The 22184-nt window shown below is 50.2% G+C and overlaps 5 protein-coding genes across 5 annotated transcripts; 2 read left to right on the top strand and 3 right to left on the bottom strand.

Moving 5' to 3' along the window:
• Window positions 1-2746: 2746 nt before the first annotated feature.
• Window positions 2747-3289, bottom strand: AKAW2_70284S (putative extracellular thaumatin domain protein; the record flags this gene model as incomplete). Its single annotated transcript, XM_041682848.1, has 1 exon — window positions 2747-3289. The coding sequence occupies one exon, from the start codon at window positions 3287-3289 to the stop codon at window positions 2747-2749; it is 543 nt and encodes a 180-aa protein (XP_041547168.1).
• Window positions 3290-5522: 2233 nt separating this feature from the next.
• Window positions 5523-8812, bottom strand: SFB3 (Sec23/Sec24 family protein; the record flags this gene model as incomplete). The annotated part of the gene is made up of 6 exons (XM_041682847.1): window positions 5523-6157; window positions 6226-6417; window positions 6467-6904; window positions 6952-7292; window positions 7342-7439; window positions 7487-8812. 6 exons carry the CDS (start codon window positions 8810-8812, stop codon window positions 5523-5525), a joined length of 3030 nt encoding a protein of 1009 aa, XP_041547167.1.
• A 746-nt stretch (window positions 8813-9558) lies between these two features.
• Window positions 9559-9897, top strand: AKAW2_70282A (uncharacterized protein; the record flags this gene model as incomplete). Its single annotated transcript, XM_041682846.1, has 1 exon — window positions 9559-9897. One exon carries the CDS (start codon window positions 9559-9561, stop codon window positions 9895-9897), a length of 339 nt encoding a protein of 112 aa, XP_041547166.1.
• A 2918-nt stretch (window positions 9898-12815) lies between these two features.
• AKAW2_70281A (amino acid permease) lies at window positions 12816-14740 on the top strand (the record flags this gene model as incomplete). The annotated part of the gene is made up of 8 exons (XM_041682845.1): window positions 12816-12872; window positions 12920-13320; window positions 13368-13483; window positions 13528-13705; window positions 13761-14075; window positions 14143-14472; window positions 14525-14596; window positions 14656-14740. 8 exons carry the CDS (start codon window positions 12816-12818, stop codon window positions 14738-14740), a joined length of 1554 nt encoding a protein of 517 aa, XP_041547165.1.
• A 1328-nt stretch (window positions 14741-16068) lies between these two features.
• AKAW2_70280S (Zn(II)2Cys6 transcription factor) lies at window positions 16069-18235 on the bottom strand (the record flags this gene model as incomplete). The annotated part of the gene is made up of 3 exons (XM_041682843.1): window positions 16069-17258; window positions 17351-17481; window positions 17562-18235. The coding sequence occupies 3 exons, from the start codon at window positions 18233-18235 to the stop codon at window positions 16069-16071; spliced, it is 1995 nt and encodes a 664-aa protein (XP_041547164.1).
• Window positions 18236-22184: the final 3949 nt, after the last annotated feature.

Here is a 22184-nt window from a genome sequence, read left to right as displayed (position 1 = left end):
CTACCCAGTAACTGACTAAGTGTCTAGTGAGATTAATTACTCACAATGAGATCAATCTGTCTCAGATGTCAGCTTTTCAATCCCTTAGCAATTGGAAGTGGAACCTGCCATTCCTTGATTGCGAGCAGTGATACTTGTCTTACAGGTACACAGCAAGTACTCCGTGAACTTTGTTAAAACAACCAGATCGTCATCCCAACCAAACCTACAGTAGTAATCAATCCATCCATCCATCCGGGAATATCCATCAAGGCAACAATAAACGAGGAGAAGAAGAAGAGGCAAGCAGGGTTCCCCTCATCACGGCGGCATTCTCTCGGATCCGTCGGATAATCTCATCCATTCCATTTCCCCCCACCACAACCACACTCACCCACCCACCACTTACAATAGTAGCTCGAAAGACCATTATCCAGAGCACCAACCACCAAAGCAACAAGTGATAGACAGACAATAGACGAAGTACTACTACTACTACTACTTACTAGGAGGAGGGGTAAATTGTGAAACACATCCAAAACACACCTACCTAACCCCCACTCAGCATCAGCACCATCCAGCAGTTGGTGAACCCACCACGTCAACCATCAAACATACACACTCTCATTGGATGAATAAGCATGATGGGTTGAACAAACCATGACATACGTAAACGTCCATTGACTGGTGGTGGAGTACGGCCCAAAAATCAATCGAAACGGACTCAATCGATCTTTGAATCTTGAATGGACAATGCGGCGGATCCGCGGTTGACCAATGGGATGTGGGGGATCCATGAAAGGATAAGGTTGGTGTAATGGCCAATCATATTGAAGAAATGGGGGGGTAGGGCAGGCAGGGCACCTGTTTTTACCGCTTTGCTTGCTTTAGGCTGGTGTTCATCGTTGCTTGGTTGGGTTCTTCAGCGGTTAGGAAGTGTTCACTTAATGTTATGTGTGTGTGTGTGGTAACTAGGTACTTGTAAACGATTGTGAATATTCTCTATTCACTTACCTCTGAAAGTGCAAGTTGAATGGCTGCCTAACTGGCCAATCACTTTTTTTTTTCCTGGTCTGTGTCTGTCGTGTTCTTCGGTATATTTGGTACTTACGTATTGCGCCACTTTCTTTCTTTTTCCATTTTCTGTTTTCTCTTCCCGTTTTCTTTTTTGCCTCGTAGGTTGACTAACCAACCAACCAACCAACCAACCGCGGAATTGAAGAACCCAATTTAACAACCATCCATACACAGTGCTCTGTAGGCTGACTGACTGACTTTACTGCAGCGAGATCCGGCACATGGGAGGATGAGAATCCCGCCCAAGTTTGCCTCCTACTGTACCGTAGTATGTTCACCCATCATCGTGTGGGATACTCTACACAGTAACTAATCCAGGTTAATATCATCCTTGTATTTCTACATTAATAATTCTAACCACACAGAAGAAACATGCACAGTACGATAGTAGTGGGCTGGTTGTTTACCACAGCATGTGTCATCCTCAATACGTTATCCTTGTCGGGCACACACACACACACCCCTCCTCCCCTCCCCTCTCAGCCGAGCGACAGCAAGAAAAAGAAAGTCTAGAACACCCAATTCATCGGTGAGAAAGAAAAAGAAAAGAAAGGGTGTGGGTCCCCGGATCCAGCCCAATCGATGAAATCTGTCTGAACTGGGGCTGGGAAAAATGGAAATGGAAGAGGCGCCTGCCCGCCGGCCGGCTGGCCGCCCATTCAGTTGTGATTCGGGCCCCACTTTTTGATGGAGTCTTCAAGGGGGATCCACTGTGGCTGATTTTTGCCTGTCCACGGAGTAGTTACGTAGGTGCTGTGTGTTCCTCCACAGGTTATTTGGTGAGTAGGTGGGAGGGGGAGGGGAGGGGTCACTTTGTGAGTCACTGCCTGCTCTTCCTGGAGAGAAGTTGTGTGTATGTAGAGTACGGTGAATTCGGAAGTAAAAAGTAGGTGTGAATAGTTCTGCATTAAGCTATTAAACTATTGATTTGTTCATTCTTGTTCATTCTGTAGGTTTGGAATTAGGGTATTTGATCTGTCAGATTGAGGGTGTACATGTATAGTATGTAGGTTGTGGGTTGTCAGAACTTTGGAAGGGGAATATTAGTATTCTTGAATCTGGAGAAAGTTATTCGATGTGTGTAATTGTAGGGATGAGGGAGGGATTAGGGGGGTGTGACAGAGATTGTCTTGGTTGGTTGGTTGTATTCCTTCCTGGAGGAGTAATATTGATCTTGTGAGTGGTAAGTGGTAAGTCAATTAATTGAGGGGACAGTTACACCGATTATACTTCTGACAGGTCAGACATTGATTTCGATGTCAATTATTGATCAAGTACTTCGTATAGGTATTTCTGAGGTATACCACTTCTCCATAGGAGAGAAGAGAATAGTAGAAGGTTGTCTAGAGTAAGGAAGAAAGTTGTTTGATGATGATTTTTTGATTTTCTTCTATCGAAGCAAGTCTATAGGCATAATTCATGTGATCTCAAATCACTACATACATAACCGCATAGCACAGCAAGCGAAATCCACCCAGAAGGTGTAGGTGTGATTCACGAAAGAGAGTGTGTTGTGTTTGTTCTGCTTTGTCTTGTGCGCAACTCATCCAGGAGGCAGATCAAGTCAATCTATACATGAGAACTTTCAAAACCAAAACCCATCCGACCCATGGTATATTCCAAAAAAGAAAAACTCCATTCCATCCATCTCTTGTTAGATCCCAATTGATTGATTGGTTGAGGGATCCGTTTAACCCAGAGTAAGAGTGAACTGAGTGTCAATGGGGCAGCCGTGAGTAGCCTCGTTGTCATCGGGCTGGAGGTAGGCCTCAGCGCACTCAGTGTCACCAGCCTCGCAGTTGACAGAAGGGCAGTTGTCACCCTCCTCGGAAGGAGTGACGGAGAATCCGTACTTGGTGAAAGCAGAGTCACTGCCGAGGTTGATGCAGGACATGTCCCAGTAGATGGTGTCACCACTCTGAGTGTACTCGAACTGGAGGACATCGGACTGGCTCTCAGTGGTGGACAGCTTGATGGAGATACCACCACCGTTGTCGTTGGATTGCCAGGACTCGGAGTAGCTACCACCGCCCGCAGAAAGGGTATGCATGTTACTGACTCTATCAGAAACAGACCACGCGTAGACGGTAGTGTTGCTCATGTTGTTGGAGATGGAGACGCCGCCGGAGCCAGAAGAGGTACCGTTGCGACGAACCATGTTGTTGCTGAAGGAGTGGGGAAGAGCCGTGGCAGCGGTGGCCAGAGCGGCAGTGAGGATGGTCTTGAAGAACATTTTGATTGTTGTAGTGGAAGAAAAGAGATTGACTCGAAAAGATGAGATTTTGGTTTTTGTTGTCAAAGATTTGACTTGTTGTGATTGTTCAGAAGAACGAAGTAGTTGGTAAAAGTCCAAAAGAGAGAGGACTAAAAGGAAGGCAGACTAGTCTGATCGACAGACTAATATCAGATGTATCAAAAAGAGAGAGAGAATGACAGGTCAGACAAAGCTGATCAAGAGAGTGTCAGTGGATTTGCTGATGGATTGAAGAGGAAGCAAAAGGTGCAGCGAGATGCATCCTTATATAGCTTTTTGCGGCGGCAAGGCATCCAACCGTCGGCGAAGAGATCGGCTAGTGGTCACCACTACTTTTGCTGCTGTTCCTGGCCGTTTCAACGAATCGCCGCCAGAGGCGCAGGGGTAAAAAGTTTGTTCGACTTTGGGGTCCACATGGCCACTGACGTGGATTGGATTGTCCCTGGCGAGCCATGAATTGCATTTTGATTTTGATTTTTTTTTTTCTTTTTGCCTTTTCGCTGATTTCCAAGTTGTGCTGGAAGTTGGGCGCAGGTGGAGAACAAGTTCCTGGAGACGCCACGAGACGGAATCCACTGCCATCTGCCATACGCAGATTCCGTTCAACTACACCGTAGATAGTTAGTTGATGGAGCATTGTGGTAGTGGTGGTGTGGGTGCTGACAGCGCCTGCAGTGGGTGTGTACACTCTACAGTACTATGCTACTAAGATACACTCATCACCACCCACTACGTAGTACTACCTTGTCCCTTGTCCACTCACTAAGTATATTCACCCATCTAGACCTCGATCCATCCACTAGATACATAATAGATACTTGTCTAGAATCTCTCACTTCTTTCAAATCCATGCTAATCCCAACCCTAATATCAACAATGAAATCTCAGCCATAGTACGGAGTCAAGTACTAACTAATTCATATTGATCCCAAAAATAGGCACTCAATAATACTCCCTTTTCCCCCCTAACCACACCAGCATGGCAGCTACCTACCGACCTACCGACCCAACTCCCTTCTTTCATCCATCCATCCATTCATTGACTGGCTGACACTCCACAGAACCCCAAGTTCGCCTTTCCCTGGGCCCAAAAAAGTCAAAGTAGTGTACCAACTCTCGGAGGCCGTGGAAATACACAACCCTCCTATCCCGACGCGTGGTAATAACGCCTATTACTAATAAACTAGTATGTGCCCACAAGCCCTGCCTGCACCGTTCCAGACTCTCTCTCTCGGAACCAGTCAATTCTGACTGATTTGACTGGCGGTGGATCAAAGAACTTCCACTCAGTCCCCAGTTCCAATGGCAATGGCAATGGCAATGGGGCGAATAGAAAAAGAACGCAACTGTCCCTCCCAACCAAATCCACGGATCGGAATTCTTCGCTTGCTCGTCTGTCCTGCCTTGCCTGTTCTTTTTCGCTGCTCGCTGCTCGTCCGAGAAAAAAACTGAGTAATCAATCCATTATCCACCAACGACAATAATGCCTACGCAATCTCAGTTCAACTCACCTGGTGGAGATGAACCACACATAACACACTTGTTCATCGGGACGAAAAGTGCTGTGCTTAGGCCACCACCACTCACCCACTAAACTACTAAGCTAATTCTAGTCTCCGAACCTAGTCCGACCTTATTCTACTTTTTCCCGATTTTCTTCCCTTGTAGAGAAAAGTCTTCGATTTGGGTGGAAAGTCTAGAAGTCTAGAACGTTGTGCCATCTAGATTTTGTGGTCTTCTCTTTCTTTCTTCCCCTCCTGCTAAGAATCTTTACCCCCTCATTGCCCCCCTCTTCTTGGATTTCTCGTGTGCCTATCCTTTCTGGGAAGGTGTTGCCTCTTTACTCTACGTCTTTTTTCTCTTTACATGGTGTGATCGTGGTGGCACAGACACTTGCGCATGCACCATACTACTATTACGCCATACCTGCCTTTTTCTACTTACTACTGCGTACTGCGTACTGCTTACTGCTTACTGCTTCTTCCTGGGCATTGTCTGATCGTGAGAAAGAAAAAGACCCTGAAAAGGATCCCAAGAATCCAAACTGAACGGAACTGAACCCTTTCTGTCAACGCTCTTCTCAACCGTGGTATATTGCAAGTCACTGCCGCTTCTGGAGCACACCCCCCTCTCTTCCAAATTCTTTCTCTTGAACCAAAATATGTGTAGAAATGTTCCCTGTACCCTGTATTCCACCCCCCTCCCTTCTATCCTACCAATATGGCGCTCGGAGACCCGCCAAACTCGTCAATCCCCCCTCCCCCGCTGTGTCCTCGCGTTTGCGATGCCCCGCCAGCTCTAGGTTGATTTGCCGGTGAATGTGTACCAGCCAGTCTACTGAGCTCTGCGCCTCGTTGTTGCGGTCTTCTACCAGCATCCGCGCAAACTCGTACTCCGCCCCGTCTAGACCCTGCCGCGCCAGCTGGATCGTCACGGCCTTGGATCCCCGGATCGTTGAGAAGTATTGCAGTAAATTGCGCACCTGCGCGTTCAAATGCGTCTCCAGCACTGGGATCGTCGAGGTCTGTGGACTCAACCCCTGCAGCGACGTCTGGCCCTCGCCGAACAGGTCCTCCAGGAGGTTGGGCGACACATGTGAGTGCAGCCACAACAGGCACTGCTGCCCGTTGTCCACCAGGTACGCCCCGCCTTCCTCAATTTTGGAGAAGCTGGCCCGCAGCGAGGGGGGCACTTGCAGTTGTCCCTGTTCGTTGGGGAATCCGTCGGTCGGCTGCATGTTGTGGATCGGAATAATGCGGGGGTACAGGTACAGTGACAGCTCCGTGCACCCGATGGACCGCAGCATCCGCATGTCGTGGATGCGTCGGTCCGACGCCTCTTGTCCGCCTGCATGCTGTCAGACACCCGCGTTCCTCCGATTGACGGTGAGCGAAAAGGGAATTGAGCGGTCTTACCTTTGATAGCCCGCGACTTGATCAGGCTGAGCATGTACATTGAGAACTCTTTCAGATTCTCTGGCAACACCAATTGTCCGGGAGGATGAGATCCGGAGAAGATCTTGCGGTATCCGCTGAAGATGTCCACCGTCTTCTCGGAAACGCTTGCCCGGATGTCCTTGAGGGACTTGTCTAGGGTCTTGGAGGCCGCTGTAGTTTTCATTAGCATTTGTCATTCCTGCCAATAGAGCAAACATACCATCCTTGGCCACCATTGCGACCACTGCGTCCTGATCCACAAACTTCATCGTCTCCATGCCACCCTCATTCACTGCAGCCACGGTGTTGATGCACCGCACCCGACGCTGGCCATTAGCCGAAGTATACAGCAAGGCTGCCTGGAAGTGGGCATCCAGCTTCGGGTCGAGCTTTCCATCGTAGCTGAACACCACTCCGATAGCCTTGTCGGCATCGATGGCTCCGATCTCGAGGTCGGCTCCGAACGTGTGCTGGACAAAGTTGCCGTGATAGCCTGACACCTGCAGTCCATTCGAACAACGGACCTTCATCAGGGCCTGGTAGCCCGTCTCTCGCGTGATCGCATGCGCCAATTCCTTCGAGAGCTTGCGGATATCGCGAGGTGCGTGGAAGTTCGGGTAGAAAAAGGTCTCACCGCCGGTTACCTCAGGGACGTGGCCTGCCAACGTTAGCGTAGTCAGGCAGGGGTAGCACGTGTCAACTCACCAATCGTAGCAACGTCCATGTATGTTCCGCTCGGTGCGGCGATGAACATGTCCAGTCCGATTCCAGCTTCGGCCAGATGCCCGGCCGTCTCACGCCATCCTGCATGCTCGGTCGTGAACAGCTTCCTCTCCGCATCGGTGCCGTGGACCTTGGGGTCGTCCCGTAGGGACAGCGCACCAGGACCCCAAGTGGGCAGGCTAGCGATCGTGCCTACGATCTTACCGCCAGTTGGTCTCAAGGCAGACAATGCCGCGTTGAGGGCGGGCAGCAAGGCTGGCTGTGGGTTCTTGACATGAGAGAAGATGGTCGGGATGCGCTGCAGCAAAGAGGTGATGACGTCCCTAGATTTGTTAGTTGCATAGTTCAATCACGATGGTGTAAGAGACGCACTTGGATTCGTAGGGGTCAACAAACAGTCCCTCGCTGAGAGGGACGAACGGCTCCTCCAAATCGGTCATCACCATCATCTGTGCCTGGTCGAGTTGTGCCTGGAACTGTAAGCTTAGTAGCGACAGGGGGTGATTCGAGAACCTACACTAAGGTTGTAGAAGTGCACCTCCTTGTCATAAGTGACAATGCCAACCTTGGCGCCTTCAGGTATCCGCCTTGAGGGGGCCTCATCCTCGGGATTCTCCGTCTCCTCGCTGTACAACGCTTCCATAATACCCTTGCACACGCCCTTCAGAAAACCCTTGTTCACTGATTCCTGGCTGACATCAACCAAGAACAGCCACTGAAGACCAACAGGCTCCTTATTCCAGTAATCCTTCGGCACCAAGAACTCCACGGTTCCCATCATCAGCTCCGGACGCTGCATGCGGTCGATGCGCGAGCCGGACGGGTCCAGCGGGGCAAAGTATTCTGGCGGCACATCGTTGGGGAATGTGCACATGTTACAAACAAACTTGTTTCCGCCGGAGCGGAACGACATGAAGGGATTGATATACGCTCTGCACCGGCGGCACCGCGGCGGCCCAGCGTCACCAAAGTCCAGCACCGGGATCGGCTGCTCGCCGTCTAGACGCGCCAACGGCTGCAAGACCATGCCCAGAGGAAGGCCGGTCGAGGAGAGGAAGTCGGAGGTGGATGGGATGTTGTTCAAGGTGAGACGGGCGTACTTGGGGGACGAATTGCCCTGGTCGTGGGCGACGAACGGAACCGCCGCCGGAGGAGGAAGATGCCGCTCCATCGTCGGGTACACATGATTAAAGTAGTATTGCGCAGGTATATCGCGAGACCGGGGAATGCTGGGAATCTGCTCCGGATCGACCTTCCCTTGTGTCGAAACCGCACCGGCACCACCTCCGAACGCTGGGTTCACCGGGGCGGGGATGCTCGCGGCGGGCGAGATGGGACGAGGTGCCTGGTTCAAGCCGGTGTTGAGGAACTGCGAGGTTGGCTGAGTGGGATCCTGGGGAGCAGCTGCAAAGGGTTGCGCGACGGATGCCGAAGCACCAGCAATCTCATGGTGCGCATGCCGATGCTTCTTCTTGCTTGACCGGGCCGCTCCTCCTTCACCTCCCATTATTCCCAAACCACTCATCTGAGATGCTAGCCCAGCCATTCCGGGGTCCACAGGGGCGCCCCCCGCAGCTTGCGGATCGGCTTGGTATGCGAATTGTGACGGTGGTTGTTGCAGAGGCTGCTGTGCTGGCGGGGGAGAGCCATAGGCGGGCCATTGTTGATTAGGGGCAGGAACTCCGTACGCAGCACCGGGCTGGGGAGGTGAAGGGCCGGGAGGAACTCCAGCAGCAGGATAGCCTTGCGGAGGCACCTGATATGCCATTTGATTGGGATCGGAGGGGTTTTCACCAGGCACCGGAGCCTGGCCGTAGGTATGATACATGTTGGGGTCGGCCATAGTGCTTCATAACGCGGGGGAAGCAAATCAACGAATGTGGACGAGGGGACTGAGGGATCGATCACCGGCGAAGAGAAACCCTGTCAGCCACGGACCATCACTGAATGCTGCAAGACGACAGCCGGGAAGGGTTTGCACCAAGAAAAGGGGAAGTATAGCAATTAATCGCAACTGACCACCTAAACACTTCCTCGTCGGAGGAGAACCCGTGGCCTTGGCCGCTTCCCCCTCTCGGCCTAGCGCCTGCTTATTCAGCGGCCACATGTATGGCACTGTTGGTCCATCTGGATGCCCGGACTCAGGTACACACATCCCTCCATTATAAAGTTATAGTGTTACCTTTACTCTTTTTGTATCATAGGTCATACAGATTAAGGCCTTTGCAGTATCCAGAGATCTCGTTGCGTGTGTAGATAACTGTGATTGGTAGGAAGGATCGGTCAAAAAGGTTTGATATGAACAGCAGAAATTATTTACCCCGCACTGTGTGTTGTATCTGCCCAACTTCTCATTGTTAACCATGATTGCTTTTTATGTTGGAATGTTTATCCGGTGGCATCCCTCAGAAAGACCCGTTCTTTGACACGATGAGTGTTTTAAACCTGACATCTATATCATGTTGTAATAGAATTCAATGAGGACTTCATTGTGAATATCCTGAATGAAGATGGAGTTATGCGGTCCCTGTCAGAACATCGACATCCGAGACCTCTTGCAATCTTACCACAATTCAAAAGCTGCCACGCATGAGATTCTGCGTCAAGTCTATTCCACAGAAATCCAGCCTCACCATTCTAGCATTAACGCTCTTCAAGATGCCGCGAGAACCGGATGTAAGTTTTGCAGGACGATTTGGGCACATCATTGCCACTTCCGGTCTCAACAATCGTACAGCGAAGTATCCCATGAGAAATTACCTGCATGCCATGAAACGTATGCATGCGCGTGTAAGGTATACAAAGGGCCGCTATACTTTGTCATCCACAAAGATTGGAAATCTGATGACCTCCGATTATTCATTTTACCTATGGGTAATCATCAAAAGTCAGCGATCCCGGATTTGGTTCGCAGACGAGATCGAGTGATCGCAGAGTTCGAAATACGTATTGCAAAGAGTTAGGTCCCCGCAAGTTCGATGGCTTTGAGTCCAAAGTTAACGTCGACAAGATGCAGAGATCCCAGAGGAGGACACACTTCTCCTTGAAGGTCTTCCTCGGAATGCATTGCCCTTTGATCTGCGCTCTGAGAGGTGTCTCTCGCTGGCAGCCAAATGGCTACGTAAATGCTACAAGGGACATATAGAGTGTGATAAGCGCGAAGGCAAACCGCCTTTTTTCCCTACACGTGTTATTGACGTCGGAAGCCCGCGCAGAAGGCCTCATTTACATGTCAGTAGTGTCGGCGAAACTGGGAGATGGGTGGCTCTGAGCTATTGCTGGGGCGGTTATTCCAGATTTACTCTCAACGCCTCCTCTTTCGACGGCCTCCGCAGAGGACAGTCTTTAAAGCTTTTCCCATCTACTCCACGGGACGCCGTCCTTGTGACAAGAGCCCTTGGGGTCCGTTACTTGTGGGTCGACTCTTTATGTATCTTTCAAGATGATTCTAGCGACTGGGAAGCCGAGGCTTCAAAGATGAGCAGTGTCTATAGGCATGCAGCTGTCACAATTGCCGCTACAAGCGCAGAATCAGCCAACGACGGGTTTCTGGATAAGAGGGCACCGTACTTTAGCTGCACTTTTCCTTGGCGTCGACGATACTACCAAGGTAGCGGTAGCGTCAATGACGGTTCTCGCGCTGACCCTGTCGTCTTTCGGAGTTGTAGGCTTTCTTTTCACCGGGAGCCGTTACGGCATTCGCGCTGGGCCACCAGAGGCTGGACACTCCAAGAGGAGCTATTGTCGAGAAGACTCTTGTATTACACAAAAGAAGAGATGGTTTGGAGATGCCGCGCCGGGAGGGCTAGAGAACCAGCGAGAGACGTCAGTAGATATGACACCGAGTTTCCGGAACCACGATTATTTACCCTAGATGAGCCAGATGACAAACACACACCAGGTTCCACGCGATCAGCCTACAAAACCTGGTTTCAGCTGCTAGAAGATTATGCAGCACGAAATCTCACATTCGAAAAGGATCGCCTGCCGGCGATCGGAGCATTGGCCGAGTCGTTCCATGCTCACTTGAAAGAACAATACTGCGCGGGATTGTGGAGGGGTGACCTCCTATTTGGCTTGCTATGGAGCATTCGCCATTATCAAGGTTCAGGAATACCTGCTCCGACGAGTGTTCCTTCAAACGAGCGCGGGCCGTCGTGGAGCTGGATAGGAGCCGACGCATATATCAGTTTGAAGTGGCCCTCGCCAATCGCTCGTTCCTATATGACCTACCTTGCAAGGGTTGTCCATTGCCAGGTTTACCGCAAGTCTCACGACCTTTTTGGCCACGTAGAAGGCGCGGAGCTTGTCCTGGAGGCACCGTATCGGCACGTCTGTCTTAGACCCGGCAGCTATTCGAAATTTAGATGGAATCCCGTGAGTTTAGCGCAAAGAGTTCTAACGCAACTTGGCCCGTTAGAAAGTACGAGGGAGCTAACACAGTTTGCTCTGATGAGGCCTGACCACCTTGAATCAACGGAAACCAGCGGCTCTGTCATCTTTCCGAGCAGCAGCGTGGGGTTCACACTGATCCAGGTTGCAAAAGTGACTGAAACTCTCAGGCCACGACTCTATCTTCTCATTTTACAGCCACACACAAGAACTGAAGCCAATAGTGGAGGACTGCATCGCTATCGTAGGGTTGGACTGTTGCGACTTTGGCCTGAGAGAGAAAATTGCTGGCCTGATGAGTCCAGCCACGCTGTATCTGTCAAGGGAATATCGACAAGACGATTGGAGGATGCTGCATATTGGGAAGTTATCCGAGAAGAATGGCCAGTTGGGTCCTTTCTAATTGAATGATTACGAAAAGGTCTGGGGGTATATTGTGTCAAGATGCTTATAGCTTATAGCAATTGGCAGTCCTCTTGCTGCAGTGTTTGGGTCATCCTTTCTCGATTAAATGCATAAGGTGCACCCTGGTATATGGAAGTTATCATCGTTTCGTAGAGAATGGTATTCCTGTGAAGACACAAGCCAGCCTTTGTGGATATGTGATCACAGACACTGCGCCGCATTGGATTTACTAACTGTTTATGTACACGCAGCGTGTTCTGATAATTCGTCCATTTGCTGCAGCCAGCAGCTTCAGCCATCTTGGAGATATACTAATCCTTCAATTTCCATGCCATGAACATAAGGTATGAGTACTAGGTTGAGCTAAATTGGGAGCCATCATGAATGAGCGTTAAGCCACTGCTAATCGTCAGTCGCTATATACTCCATACCCTATTATGCGTGGATGCCCTCCAGGACATCTACACGGCTCAACGCAGCCGAACCCCAAAAGCTATCTCTTCAATCATACATCAGGACATTAGCAAAGCATTCCGTTCAGGTATCCGAGAGCTGGACCTTAGTGCAGCAACTTAACTTCCCTCCGATCGAGATGCGATGATTGAAATTATTCTTGGGACAAGTTATCCTCAGATTGGAGGTAGGGATGCCCTTGCTGGGATTTATCAGTTCGGCCCCGATAAGAAATGCATCTCATTGCATCTGCCCCCCTCCCAGCCACTTCTGCTAGATTTCCAATTCCTTTCGACTGGTGATGGAACTTCGTCCGATTTCATGATCAATAGGTTGGATGTCTACTAATCTCTTTTTTTTTTCTCATTGTTAACCCTCTAAATTACCCAAATTTATCGCCAGTGTCCGTGGTGATCCTCGCGGGGTTCTCACCGACTCTTGATCGGCAACTGAGCGGGTGAAGTTCCGCATCGACTGAGCCCGACGATCACTGGTCAGAATCTACAGAACTACCCTGAATATCGCATTCGAACCCACCACTCGCCCTCGTTGCTTCATTTGATTCTAGGTAAAACTATATCCACACTCCCAGTGCGATGGCCACCATCCACGACAATGACGAGCTTCTTTTAGCCCGCATTGGCTACAAACAGGTATGGCCTAAGCGCCTGTATCCACCATCTGGTGCCTGACAGTCCAGGAATTGAAACGTGAATTCTCAAAATGGTCCACCGTCTCTTATGCCATCTCCATCCTAGGCATACTAGGCTCAGTCCCAGCCACGTTCGGAGCTCCCCTGGCTGCAGGAGGCCCGGCAACCGCAGTATGGTGTTGGTTCGTGGGCTCCTGCATGGCCTTGTGTATCGGCAGCTCGGTGGCAGAGCTGGTCTCTGCATACCCTACTGCCGGAGGCATGTACTTTGTCACCAAGCATGTAGTTCCAGATGAGCGTGTGCCTATTTTCTCCTGGGTACAGGGTTGGTGTAACCTCCTTGGACAAACGGCGGGAGTGTCCAGTGTCGCCTATACTGTCAGTCAAATGTTACTTGCTTGCGCGAGTATGAATTCGGAGCTGGTGGATGGGGAGTATTCATACTCACCGTAGGTCATCGCCTGTAGTCTGTCAACTATCTTAGCTAACGGGATAGTTCTGCATTGGATACGGTGCTCTTGTCTGTGATATTGCTCTGCCTACTGGGTGTGATCTGCTCAATGACCACCAAATCTCTGCACCAGATTTTCCTTTGGTTTGCCCCAATAAATAGTATGTCATTCTCTCGAGTAATTAGAACACAGCTGACCAACCAGTTGCCGCGACCTTCTGTATCTGCTTCTCCCTGTTATGGTTCACCCCGGAGAAGCAACCAGCTACCTGGGTGTTCACCCACTTCACAGATGGATCTGGTTGGGGATCAAAGGTATTCTCCTTCCTACTAGGCTTCATCTCAGTTGCATGGACAATGACCGACTACGACGGAACCACACAGTAAGTCTACCTTACATCTATGCCAATACCCAGACCCGCTCACAAATAGTCCCAGCATGTCCGAAGAAACCCACAACGCAGCAGCCCTAGGCCCCCTAGCTATCCAATGGGCCGTGATAGTATCCGGCATACTCGGCTGGATCCTGACTATATCAATGTGCTTCTGTCTCACCGACTACGAAGGCATCCTCAACACCCCCACCGGCCTCCCAGCAGCCCAGATCTTCCTCAACGCCGGAGGGAAGCTAGGTGGCTCAGCGATGTGGGGTCTAGCAATCCTCGTACAATTCTTCACCGGCTGTTCTGCCATGCTAGCAGACACTCGCATGGCCTACGCTTTTGCGCGTGACGAAGCCCTGCCCTTTTCTTCGTACGTTCCCTACTCCACCCCCTTCATCCCAACAAGCAAACCCAAATTAACAGCACAACCCACCCAGCTTCCTCTCCCAAATAAACCCATACACCCAAACCCCCGTCAACGCCGTGTGGTTCGTCGTCTTCTTCAGCATCTGCCTGAACTGCATTGCCATCGGCTCAACCCACACCGCCACCGCGATCTTCAGCATCACCGCGCCAGCCTTAGACCTCTCCTACGTATCTGTGATCCTAACACATCAGATATACCGAAAGCAGGTCAAGTTCGTCGAAGGACCATTTACGTTGGGACGATGGGGACCGTACATTAACTGGGTCTCGGTGATATGGGTGATGTTTATCAGCTCGGTGCTGTTCTTTCCGCCGACGGTGCCGGTGACGGTGTCGAATATGTGCGTTTATATCCCTTAATTGGGTATCTGGACAAGACTGATTAGTGACTAGGAACTACGGTATCTGCGTCGGTATTTTCATCGCTGCGTTTGCGATGGTTTGGTGGTGGGTTGCTGCGAGGGGGTGAGTTATCGTTCTATTTCTACATGACTTATAGAGAAACATACTGACTAGATGAACAGGAGATACACCGGCCCTCGAACAACAGAGCACATGCAACCTATTCCGACTGAGGAACCGGGCCTTGACTATGGGACTATGCAGTGATGGATTAATACCATCTCTCCTGATCCACACACTGAAAACCCCAACGTGACCATCCATCCTGGACCAGACTCCAGCCAGCTGGATAGTACCTTACCCCCCTGAGAACAGATATAGATCGAATAGAATAGACTTAACTCCTTGGATTTGATATACGTATTAACATATACCAGTCCGTGGTTATTACCCACCTTCGTAAACCAGGTAAATAACATACATCATAAAATCAGCAACGATCACGATCATCATCCATATCACACACACTCTCTCTCTCAGCTTTCAGCTCCGCTCCTTCCTAGATAGCATTCAAAAAAACAAATCTACCTCTAGTTACTAATAAGTAGATCAGCACTTACAATAGCCAAAGCCAAGGTATATGTATATGATCTACATGCCAAACCCATCCATCCATTAATTCCTAGACTGAAATAAAATAGAATATAGTACCAGCAATGACTCATTCATGCCCAACCAACTCCAAACCCGAATTTACTTACTAGTTAGCCAAATCCCGAGAGGGGAAAGAGATTAGCGGGAGCTTTCTTATCTACAACCATACACCATATGAATTGCAGAATGCAGGGGGAAGGGGGGAAAAAAAAAGAAAAGAAAAAAAAAAATAAGACGGATGATGATAAGAAGGGTTAAAAAAGCAAGCATATTCAGGAACAGGTATGTGTCAGTGGAGAGTTAATTCGGACCTACTGCTGTAACTAAAGGTTGCCTTGGGTAGCCAGTACTATTCAGTTGGGTGCATTGGGAGAGGTGGGTAGTTGACTAGTGGGTATTTTGCTGTAGCTATTGTCAGGGTTGATGGATGACTACGACTATGTCAAATTTGGTATAATGTTGATCCTGGTATAAGGATTGATAAAGGGTAATAATCTTAACTATCTGTATATACAATGCAGTAATCTTATACATGTATCACAAGAATGAAAAAAAAGAAGCAATATCATCACGACTCATCAGACGCATACTCCGTCATATATATAAATACATCTCAAAACCGTTCCCACCGGCCAGTGTCCCTTTTGGTATGTTGGTATACGGAACTGTGCCCCTATCCATGCCCGCTGACGCCATGTCCGTCCGTCTCGCTTTGGGGCTGATCCCCTTGGGTCCTGTTGCCCATTCGCCATTCGGTAGACCAGAAAAAGAAAAGAATGGTAAAGAAGAAAGAAGACAAAAGGAAGAAAAAACAAAAAGAAGAAAGAAATACATACATCGAACAACGAAAAGATCGTCACCAGTAAGAATGACGGACCATGCAACCGGACCGAACCGAAAAGAAGAAAATATGCAAGATGCAAATCGAAGTGGCCAATAGCCTAGGTAATCAAGAAATCCATATTCATGTCGCTGATGATCTTCTCCCAGTCCCAACTTTCTTCCATTTTCGTGTCCATCACTTCCCACACTCGCTCCACCACCTTGAAGGCGGGCTCGATGTTGCGGAGATTGGAGTAGCCCTTGAGGGTCTCAAAGCCCTTCTTGATCCTCTCTCGCTGGCGGGGCACGAAGGCAGAACAGCCCAGGAGGAACAGTGGCATCAACACAATACTGTATGCACCTGCATCCTGAGGTAGCTGGTCCAGAAAAGAAAGTCCGTCGTCCACAACCTGTGCAATTTTCTCGCTTGGTCGGGACGGGCGGATGGTGCGGTACAGGTAGACCCAGGTGGACTGGCGATATAGTTGTGCCAGGTAGTAATTCGGCGTGTTGGGCGTGTACGAGGTCTCCCAAGCCCGGATGGCGGAGTCGATGGAGACGGCGTCACCGAGAATCTGGTAGTCAACTGCAGGCTCGTAGCCTTCATTGGACCGCTGTCGAATCCGGTCTCGAATCCGAGTTACCTCGGAGATATAATTGAACAGACCATCAAACACTCCAAGGAACATCCCTGCCTGCGCGTGTGGCACAAAGTCAGGCAGCCGTAAGCCGCCCTGCAGATGGGCGGGGCGGCGATCCAGAGAAGTGATGGAGTTGGAGACATCATGGTACTGGAAGAACTCGACAATAAACTGCCGGAACTTCTCATTCCTCGGCTGCTGCGTCGACAGCAAGTACCGGGCCGCATCCATGTGGGGTCGGTATTCTCCTTTGGTTTCTCCTTCACTGATGGTGTTCAAGCTGAGAGCTATCGTGGATGCGATTATGGGATCTTCGATAAGAAGCTCAGGGTCCTGCTCAGCAGTACCCGAAGACGCTGTGATATTATCCTTGAGATCCCTGATAGCACGGTGGTAGTGATAGAACTTTCGCTCCTCCAACATCGGATCATGATGGAGACCCGACAGGTGCGATCCCGAGAGGCACATGAGCGAGTGCATTAAACCTCGGTGCTGAGTGGCCATAGGGAGCAAGATCTCCTTGAACGGGTTGGAGTCATCGTTGATCAGGGTCAAGACGCGACTAAAGCCATAGACGAAATGATCGAGGAAGCGTCGGTCAATCTCGGTTTCGATGCCGTCGATAAGCAGCGGTAGAGAGCGGGCAACCATGTTCTGGGTGCGAACTGCTGTGGAACCAAGGAGTCAGAACGTTCACACAAGTGTCAAGGTGATTGGATCAAAGGTGCCGGATAAGCAACCAGGAGTAGTAAATACGCACAGCAAAGCAGCTCGAGCATGCCACGGTCCAAGGTGCACTTACCATCCTCAAGCTTCTGCTTACCACTCTTCCATATTTCTTTTGGCGGGTAGCCCTCGCATACTACGGCATTCTTTTGACAGTTGAGACACCTGCAGGGAGGGAAAGAAAGTTAACCACTGCGACCGTTGCGACACAGGATGGACCAGTCAAAGGAGGACGGGAGCTTTACGCTGGCTTGGTTTCGTCGCATTTCTTCTTCCGCCGACGACAGGTAATACAACCGGTCTTGGATCGACCCTTGGTGATTTTGATCTGATTCCCGGGCGCTGGCAGCGGATGTTTGCGCGGTCGTCCACGTTTCCGTGGGACGTTGACGGGAGCAGCCGTGGAATCCGGATGGGTAGAACTCGCATGGGCCATCGATGTCTCCACTCCCACCGGTTTTATGCTTTGCAACTCGTCCACATCATCTATCTCCTCGATCTTGGGCGTGACCTCGTCCATGGACGCCTCCATGCCGTGGGATGCGATCACGTTGAATCGGAAGGTTTTCGGCGAGGTGTCTGCGGTCGTCGGAAATGGATGGTGTAAGCCGTCTTGAATTTTGACGTCGACCTCGGCAGAGGGAGAATTATCGGAAGGGGCGTCGCCATCCCACGAGGCGGGCGAATCGTTAGATATGCCGTCGGTGGTGCTGATGCTGTTTCGGTGCGAGAGTGACGAGTCGTCTACTAATGGGCAGTCGCCGAGGGCGGGGACGTCCGTCAACATGACCGAGCGGGTGGAGTCGCGACGCTCAGCTGCCGGGTTGGCCGATGGCATGGCATGAGGGAGACCGGTGACATTATTGTAGGTCGCGGATGGAGGGAGCACATAGGAGTGAGATTTCTGCATGGACAACATTGGCCCATACACACCTCAAGTTGAGGTGAGCTATGATTGCGAGGTAGACAGAGGAGGGCGATAAAGAGGGGGTGGGAGGATGAGGTGGAAAGGAAGGTGAGCGAACGGGAAGCGAAATGAGTTGGTTGGTTGGTTGGTTGGTTGGGGGAGTTTAGACCAGCGCGAGGAAGAGGGGTAAGTAGACGGGCGACAATGCTTCGGCAATATTGGGGGAGGGAAGAAGGGTGGTTTAAGAAGGAGGTTGCTGGGGGAGGTCTTGTTTAAGGAGGGGAAGGTGAAGAAGTGAGTTGAGGATAATAGAATCTCTCTATAGAGTAATTATGATTGGAGTGGGGAGCAGTTCAAGACTTGGCTGTGATTTAGTGGAAGCACGGATTGGACCCGAGGGAGATTAGTCGGTAGTTAAGCAGGAAGATTTCGTGGTGTGAGTGGATGGGGAATAGGCAGGTTTCAATCAGTCAATCAGTTAGCTGTTAGTGTAAGAATAGTTGTAATAGTAGTGGTAGTAAGAAGGAGGAGTAGTAGTGGATCGTCCGTGGGCAGTGATTGAAGAGTGGAAGTGCACTAGAGGCAGAATCTTTCCTCTTGAAACGAGGCTGAATTCGAAGATCCGGGAGAAGAGAAGGATGGGGAAGCGAGTTAATATAAGGAATAGTATGGTATTTTACTGGCAAGAGGAAGTAGAACCAAAGAAATGATTTTAGGTTTTTTTTTTGTCTTTCTTATTATTCAATAGGATTCCGAACAGTAGTCATAGGAATGAATAATGTTCCTGACAATCCGTATTGTATGGACGGGTATGGCGATGGGGATGGGGATGGGGCAAGGTATCAACAGTAATTCTCTGTGAATGGATGGTTGGAGGGGGATGGATGGCAAGACGGAAAGGTAACCAACCCAAGTGGGCAAGTCGAGAGGGTAGTAACAGTAATAATAGTAGGAGGAGAAAGTTAGTAGAATTTTTAGTAGTACTTCTGGGCTGCACCGGAGTATTATGAGAATTATAATTATAGTTATAATTCTTCGTCTTTTTGTGGTTAATTCATGATTTAACTTGCTACCAACTGATTTCTTACTACTATAGTTCTGATGGTTGAGCTATGGACTGACTGACTGACGCCTCTAGAGCCCGTCGGACTACTACTACTACTACCGACATAAGTACAGTAGCTACCATGCGCAACAATAATGAAGGCACAAAAAAATAAAAAAATAATCAATTTTAATTTCCTGAAAAATCCGAGAAACAATTCCCTTGGGAATAACATTCTCGTGATGTATGCTAATGGGGACTTCCCAACATTAGGATTATCATTAGTATCCTCCTGCTCATCTCTGGTTCATTCTCTTCTCCTCATCGGTCGGGGAGAGTGATTGGAGGCATGGAAGTGGACCCCATCAAGAGGGCATCCAAACTAGGCAAACTTTGTGATCAATGCTTCCTGTCTGGGGAGAATCGCAATAATTAACCGTGACAATGACAACAATGCGCGCCAGAGCCAAGCCCACTTTTCGGAGATTCCGCAGCGTGCCAGACAAGCCAACTATACCGGCAGTTCGACCATTACTACTTTGAGTAAGCTGAGGCGTTTTGTTTCTATTGATTTCTCTAACATAGCGGGTCAAAGGATCTGGGAATGATGATGATCAAGAAAATCAAACAAAATGGCTAAATAAATACAAAAACCAGGAGAAATAAAAAAAATGAGGAAAAGGGAAAAAAAAGACAGGGTCAGTAGGGCATCCATCCATCCCGTCCCGGGCTGCGCTTTTTTTAAATTCTAACATGGATGCGGGGGGGTCGAGGAACGCCAAGACAGTGCCCATTTGCATTCTGATTGGTCCATCGTTAGACGGAGAAAAACGCCAAAGAAGCGAGCCAAAGCGATGCTAAACTTCACTAGGTTAACCTGCGATTCTCTTCGCCGACCTGATTTTCGTCGTCCTTCCTTAGTGCCGAGTGCCTAGTTCCAGTTCCTACAGCTTCCACTGACTCCTGCTCCAGCACGGTGGATACGCAAAAGCAAATGATGCTGCTCGAATGAGAAATTTGTTTTTACCCCCAGTAGAACAGCCCCAGCTGGGAGGGTCCCCCTCCAGAAAATAAACCTTCCCTAGTCCTACGCATGGATGGTGCACCCTGGGAAAGGTCGCCGGACGGATTATCCTCGTCGCTCACCACTAGATCCTGCTGGGCACACCTTTCGGTTGGCGACCGGCCGGTGTGGGTGATTCCCCAGACCCGTCCAGAATGCAATGGATGGTCCTCCCCTCCCCCCTCTCTGCTTCTCCCAGGGGCCCGGCAGCCTGTAAGACTAGAGTGAAAAATATTAGTGATGGCCGAAGCAACTAGCGACTGGCTTGCGTGGAGGATCTGCCCCATCCGGTGAGGCTATTGCCGACTCCATACAACCAGATTGACTGGCAACCTTCCCCAGTGGTACAGGGCCGCGTCGCTATGAGAGAGTTCGTCACCTTGATTGCGAACTGCAGCTGGAAACCCCGAATCCGTCCTGATGACACAATGCCAGCGGGAAGCAGGTCCAGATTATGGAGCAGCCTCGCACCGGTATGTGCAGGTGGTGGCAGTGGTGGAGGTGGAGTTGGTGGTGGTGGTGCTTGTATTGCTGTGGGAACCAGCAACCGACTGACCGTGATCATGGGAATCTCGTTCTCGTATATTATTCAGTAAACTTTCCCCCGGCCCCCTAATGGTTTGGTGGAACAAGAACGGGAGGATTGGCTTGTCCAAGTGTAAATCTTTTGGGGCCCCCCCAAAACCACACCAGACGATCAGTCTACCAAAAAAAGCAACTACGCATTTCGATCTATCTCTAGCATATCGAAAGGAGAGAGGCGAAAAGTCAGGACCTTCTTTCATCTCTCACAGACCGGACACGTTTGAAGCATTGAATGCACCATGTGTTCGCGGACAGCCCTGCTGCAGTGGAAGAGCGACGCCGATGACGGTGGTGATGACGGGGCGTTCTAGTCGGTCTTATGTATTACTTGCATGCCGGGATGACACGGCTCGGGCTCAGCTGGACGCCACACCCCACGCTACGACGACCTTGGACACTGCGCCCTCTCTCTCTCTGTCTCTCTCTCATTTTCTTGGGTCTCATCAGCCGGTGTTGGACAAGTGCGGAGATGGCCAGATGCTCGGGCAGTGACACCACAGGCCAATTTCCCTTGAGGTACTAGTCTTGGAGCTCTTGTCCTCCCTGCATTGTGATCCGTCTGACCAGTCTGATGCCCCCCTTTCGAGTCGTCCGATCTTCCCCAGACTGCTGAGAGATACTGCGAAATCTATTCGTGAGAGCAGATCGGACGGTAATTAGCGAGGATTGACATACCCCTCCGAGCATGCCTTGGTCGTGTTACAGACGGTGACAGGAATGGAAGGCCAGAAAAGCCCTCACCCTGACAATCTGGGGAAAAGTGGGCCAGATCTCCTCTCCTGTGCGCCCCCAGCACGGACATTCAAGGCACTGCAGATGAATCTTCCATCCAGGACGGCCAACCCATCTGTCCACCAAAGCAGGCACGGATGGCTTGGAAGTGACTCCTGTAGGTACTGGAGGTATTACATCTCTTCCCGTGACCAGAGACAAATCCAATCTGGCAGGTCTGTGATCTTGTCATGGGCGACTGGTTCCCTGTTTATGCGCACGGCACCCCGGGAAGGCTCCGTGCGAAATAGGCAGAGGCCGCCTGCAAATGATCCTGTAGTAGGACTAGGTACTACAACTAGCTATTCTGTAAACGCTCATAGTCATACTACTAATACTGCTACTCCTACTAATCACCCCTACTTACATCCAGGCAGTACGTGAATGTCCTTGCGCCCGACGGATCGCCGTGTTGGGGGTCCTTGGTCAATGGTCTGTCCTCCCCATCGCAGGTGGTCTTCTCACTCCACCTTGCCCTCCCACGCTGTCTTTCCCCT

Source organism: Aspergillus luchuensis, chromosome 7 (genome assembly GCF_016861625.1).
Source record: "Aspergillus luchuensis IFO 4308 DNA, chromosome 7, nearly complete sequence".
NCBI classification, from domain to species: Eukaryota; Fungi; Ascomycota; class Eurotiomycetes; order Eurotiales; family Aspergillaceae; genus Aspergillus; species Aspergillus luchuensis.
The sequence above is the reverse complement of the archived record's forward strand: the minus strand, read 5'-3'. Positions and strand labels throughout refer to the sequence as shown.